Genomic DNA, 6,000 nt, shown 5'->3' on the forward strand with positions numbered 1-6,000 from the left:
CCTGTAATTAAGCCTGTAATTAAGCAGTGAAACATAGTTCCATGTATGCGTGTCATGGGAGAAGGGCAGACAGTTTCATATCAGACATACTAGGGATCTGTATGTCAAAACTGCCTGTACTATCTTAGGGGATGGGAGTGAAATGTCCTACACAGTTTAGACTACTGCTGAGTCACAAAGTGGCCATATTGTTTAAAAATTCCCTCCAGATATCAGAGAAATCCAAGTATCACATGTCCCAGGAGCTTAAGCTACTTCATCTTCCTTTATTCATTCATGCTTGCTATGATATCTGCAACACTCCCATGTTTACTACTTTTCATTAGGATGCAAAAAATAATTATGCAAGTATTTACAAGAGTACATTCTAAAGGATAAATTTTAATAGAGTGCATTACAGCCAATCATTTTCCTTTGATGTCTCAAAGATCCAGAGTACAGTTTATTTCCTCCTATTTAATCCTTTAGAAAATATTTGCAGAGTACCATTAACATAAGTAAACTCTTCAATATCCCTTTATCAAAATGCCATTACCAGTTACAACTCTCCAATTTTTAATGCACTTGCCTCAGATAACTTCTCTCACTCTATAATACCCAGCTTAAACCTACCCCCTCATTTTAATACTCAAATACTTACAGCCATGAGAGAGGAGTATAATTTCCTATGAAGAGTCTCAATAAGGAGGAGATAAATCAGATCTTCCTTGTGAGGAGCTATCCTACCCATAGCAGGACAATTAGCATGCCAACCTCTCCCTATACCCACCACAGAATGCCAACATAACCCTATAACTATGGCAACAATCAAAAAAGGCGGCACAGGTATCTCAACCACTAGGTAGAAGTACCAGCCCTATTCCTACTGAAAACGCATTGAAGTGATTAAAAGGAACTTCTTAAAAGCAGAGGTTGGGCCTGAGCCTTCTGAAATGGATTACACGTGTTAAGAACTTCAGCTCTGGAATCTAACTGCCTAGACCCAGATCTTCTGAATTTTTGGAAGGTAACTTAACCTTACTGTGTCTCTTTCTTTGTCATAAAATGGCATGATAATGTGCCTACCTCATAGGGCATTTCCAGGATTAAATGAAATAATACATGTAAAGTAGCTAGAAATTTGCCTGGCATGTAAGAATTCAAACGGATAATTATTACCTGTGATTTCTAATGCCTCCGTAAGTAACAGGTACTTAGGCACTCTTCCTGAAGTACAGATTCTATGAATCTGCCTAATACTAATTATTCACGATTTCCTAAATGTGATAAGACAAGGTCATCAGATCAATTATCATTAGAGTTGGAATATTCATATGTCATTCACCTTTTGCTTTCTTTAAAAAAAAAAAAAAATTCTTTGAAAATGAGCTTACCTTCGGAGGAATGCACCATAAACACAATACATTAAATTTAGGCTGACTGTTGGTTAGCTGCACAATTGTTTCCTATTTTCACTTGTCACCCCAGCTCCAAAATTTGTTCAAGAACAAGTTTAGCTACATCAAACTTTTACTTGTGTTAATGACCTATAAGTGCCAGTCAGTAAGATGATGCATTCTCATTAGTGGTCTTCACCTCATTAGAAGCCTGCTCTCACTGATTTGGACCTCAGAGGTCAATACAAATCTCAGGAAGAATTCTCTTTAATTTAATAGATAGGCAGGTATGCGGAAGCCAAGTGCTATCTATACGCTGCTACATTTCACATGCCTACAATTGCAAAGGCATCTAAAGAAACCTAGCACTAAATCCCAACACGATTCCTGCTGAAGAAACCACCATTATGTCTAATATCAAGGAGAACTACAAAATTTGGATTTTTCCCATCAAGATTTCAGAAAGTACTAAGAGTCATCAGACTGATCTCAATAACATCCTGGAAAAAGCATCTAACACTTAAGAATTTATATATTTTTAAATATCTGATCTCATCTCACTTGATAAATAAGTGAGCTGCAGTAGCAGTATCCTTAAAAGAAAAAAAAAATGCAGTGTCATCCCTCCAGCGTTTTCAACAAAAGAGTCAATATTGAAACCTGAGGTAAAACAGTCAAACAGTGTCAAAAGTGATGTAGGTATTTCTGTTATTTCTGTTTCTCTCCAAAGGGACTGTTTTGTCTCAGGGTGCATGGGTGATTTTGTCGCTAATTAGCCAACATAGGATCCACTTAAATAAAGGCACTTATAAAGCTAAGAGCATGGCTACTCTGCAAGCTTTCTAAAAGACAGTTTCTAAGAAGTGCAGGCTTACACATGCACAAGCTATCCAAAGTGGGATGTGTTTTCTGAGATAAACTGAAGAAGAAAAGTCTAAATCAACCTTCTCTTCAAAATAAACAAGACACATCAATTCAAGAGAAATCACATACCCAGAAACGTGGCATTTTCGCCAAATACATATTTACAAACTATGTAGAAAAGAAGTTCTGAGATGCCACTGATACCCTGGCCATGTGTCAAGATTGAATTTCACATGAAAGAAATGAAATATGTAATTTGAACCCCAAAATCGAATTTTTCTTACAGGAAAAAGTAAAGCCCCAGAGATCTATGGATGGCTTTGTGTACTTATCTAAGCCATTTTTCTATAATAAAGTATTCACATTTCAGAAAGGCAAAAGTGAAGCAAAGTAGGAGCAAAATGGCAAAAATGTTTAAATGCTCAAACACTCTGGTGTCTATTCATAACCGCTCAGGAGCAGAAATCGAAAAGCAGAATTAGATCTGGCTTCTCTCTCAGGCGGTTCGATGATGATTCCGCTGATGCTACAGAACTCAGGTGAAACTTCAGCCCGTCAAGAGGACTAGGCAATTTGTAAAGACTTAGACTTCCCATGAGCTCCTCGCTATGGTTGACACGGTGACAAAAATTATCTCCTAGCTTTCATGATTTCTAATCCGGAACGAAACCATGCCCATCCTGAGACGATGCGTTTGAGTCACCTTCCTACTAACTCTTCAGTTCTCTAATAAGGGGACTAGTAGCTAAGTGGCCGAGCACTCAATCCTTCACATACTCATCACCCCAGCTCCTCACTTCGGCAGATGAGCCGGGATTTGCCTCTCGTCAAACCTGTGGAATAAACCACTCCGTCCGACTCGGCGATACTTCTCAAAAAAGAAAGAAAGGTAACATGTGCACGAAGTCATTGGTCTCTACAAAGAAAAAAAATGTCAAACTCACTGTTCGACAGGATTTCATTCACAACCCTTTCACAAAGTGGTAGTCATTAGCCAATTACTCTTCAAACAGAAAATTAAAGAAAATGCACACATACCATACGCGCTCACACATGCACACACCCAAACCTCGGGGTGGGGGGATGGGGGGAATCTGTCAGGCCCCGAGAAAGTACCGGGTGGACACCGGCCCCGGTCGCGGTTTCCGCTCCCGGGCTGGCGCTCCCCAAGGACGCGTTGGGGACTGCGTTCCGCCTCGCTCCGCCCGGACAGCCCGCAGCCCCCGCAGGTGTCTGCCCGCACCTCCTGCCCCCCATCCCTTCCCGGACTCGGCCCGCGGTGTCCGCGCCAGGTCCGGCGTGGGGCGGGGCACACTGTTGTCTGCTCTCTCCAAGCGTTCCGGAGCGCGCCGGCGCCACTTACATGCCCAACCGGAGCTGTAGGGCGCTTCCTGGCGGCCAGCCGGCAACCGCCCAGACGCAGAAGCACAGTCGCGAGGACGTCTCGGCGAGGCTGATCCGCCCTGGCCGCCGCCCCGGCTGCGCGCGGCGCGCCGTTCCGGCTCCGCAAGTCCGAACCCGGCGCAGAAGTTGGGCTCCTCGGGCAGAAGTTGGTGCAGGGCTCGCGAGGCTGGCGCGGTGCGTCTGTCTGCGGCGGGAACGGCAGTAGTTTGGCCCCGACAGGCGTCAGAGGCAGCTGGGAGTGCGAGAGGAGCGGCCGGGCGAGCCCCAGAGGCTCGGTGGCCGCTGAGCTGCATGCCCCTGCTCCGCCGGGAGCGACTGAAACCGAGTGAGCCCAGCGGCCCCGCAGCCCCCGCAGCCCCGGTGCCATGGAAACGCGCTCGCCGCCCTCCCGCCCCAACCCCTCCGGAGCGCTTAAAGAGACAGCCCCTCCGCCACCGCGGACGCGAGGCGCTGCTGGGCGTCCCCCACGCCCTGCGCCCTCCTCGCCCCCTCCTCTTCACCCAGCCGCGGCGGGGGCTGGGCGCTGGGGACGGGAAGGGCAGCTGGGACGCAAAATAAGGGGCTTCGCTCAGTACTCAGCCTAACTCTGCTCCCACCTCATTCTACCCTCCCCCCTCCCAGCACACACACTCAAATCCCGCCAAAGAGCCCAAGCAGTCCTGGCTTTTCCTCTCAAACATCAGCCTGCTCAGAACCAAACCAGTTGTGCAGGAGCAGAGACCAAAAGAAGGCTGACTTTTGATTCTCTTGTTCTGCTCGCTCCCCACCCCGAGTCTGGGGAGCTGGTCAGAGCGGTAGGCTGAGGGAGGTGTGTTTGAAGTGGGAACCAACTGGCAGTTGATTGAGTCAAATCTGCCAAATCGACAGTTGCAGGACACATCGCCGGCTTATCCAGAAATCCTCCTCACTCAAAACGGGGTCATCTCTCTTCGTTTTATTTGGCTATCATCTCATCCCCATTAGGCACCAGAGTTATAAGGAGGAGCCAACGCTTTTACAAACTTAATCCCTCCTTTCCTTCAAACCAGCTCCTTTCCCCCAAATATAAGGAGGAACAGCCCCTCCTGCCCGGAATGGGAAGCTCTCTGGCTGCGGTGCTGGCCAGCGCAGCCAGGGACGCACGGCCAAGCGCGAGGCAGTCGCCAGCAGCTCAGGCCGTAGTCTGTGCCTCTGCCCGGTGCCAGCTGCTGTCTGGAAGGCCACAAACCTCTGGAGTCTGTTTCGTGAAAATAAAAATCTATGGTGCATCGTGCCCTCCAATAAAGGACAGCCCAGACTCCGAAGCCATAATCTGCTGTTTATCCCTGAAAAAAAAAAATGGATCAATCTGCAGCGGAGCGACTTTTTTCTTTGATTCCTAAACTTACCAAAAGTGGCTCTCCAGTGACTCATTCATGTCAAATACTGTACTCAAAGTGGTACCACCTGATTTCCTCAGTTCTGGGAGCCCTAAAAGGATCTTTCCCAAATGGTTATGTGGGCTTCCTCTTGTCCTGCATATTTGAAATAACCATCTGGCTCTTAGTTTCAGTGTTTTGAGCCTTTGTTCCCTTTTCTTTCTTCTTCCTTTTTTTTTTTTTTTTTTTTTTTTTTTTTTTTTTTTTTTTTTTTGGCTCTGTCGCCCAGGCTGGAGTGCAATGGCGAGATCTCGGCTCACTGCAATCTCCGCCTCCTGGATTCCAGCGATTCTCCTGCTTCAGTCTCCTAGGTAGCTGGGACAACAGGCGCGCGCCACCACGCCCAGCTAATTTTTTGTATTTTCAGTAGAGATGGAGTTTCACCATGTTGGCCAGGATGGTCTCCTGACCTCGTTATCTGCCCGCCTCGGCCTCCCAAAGTGCTAAGATTACAGGCGTGAGCCACCAAACCCGGCCCAATTGGGCTTTTACAGAAGGGATTGAGAAGCAAACTTGTGTCATTTCTCTGAAAAGGAAAAAAAAGATGGAGGTGAGATAAAACCAAACTACTCCTGAATTTTTCAGCATTCTGTGACTTTGCTCTTCTTGAGTTTCAGAATATGGAATTCAGGCCACCCTACAGTATCTTCTATTTCTCTGAGACATATCTGTATCTTTTACTTCTTTTAAAATTGAAGTTTAATTTAGTAAATTAAAAAAGCCACAGGTACAAGTACATAAGTAAACATCTTTATCCTTTGACAAATATCTTTAACAAACATAATTTTTTAGCTCTTTCCACAATAGAAATCATTACCTAACCCCCCTTATTTCATTAAAAAAAAAAAAAAAGATTCATTCTGACTTCTCTTTCTAAATGCCAGATATACATCAGCCAGGCCTTCTGTAACCCCAGAGACAGTGGACTTGGTGACAGTGCTGATTATCTACTGTAGAGA

At 45.7% G+C, this 6,000-nt stretch overlaps 1 protein-coding gene across 1 annotated transcript in view; it reads right to left on the bottom strand.

The window, feature by feature from the left end:
* Nucleotides 1–4,892, bottom strand: part of LOC112619377 — a 300,154-nt gene extending 295,262 nt beyond the window's left edge. Inside the window, exons 1-2 of the mRNA XM_025377369.1 lie at nt 4,670–4,892; nt 3,604–4,167 (exon numbers count right to left, since the gene is read on the bottom strand). Of these exons, the coding sequence (XP_025233154.1) occupies nt 3,604–4,167; nt 4,670–4,892 (787 nt within the window). The remainder of the gene's footprint in view (nt 1–3,603; nt 4,168–4,669) is intronic.
* Nucleotides 4,893–6,000: the final 1,108 nt, after the last annotated feature.

Source organism: Theropithecus gelada, chromosome 2 (assembly GCF_003255815.1).
Source record: "Theropithecus gelada isolate Dixy chromosome 2, Tgel_1.0, whole genome shotgun sequence".
Taxonomy (NCBI): Eukaryota; Metazoa; Chordata; class Mammalia; order Primates; family Cercopithecidae; genus Theropithecus; species Theropithecus gelada.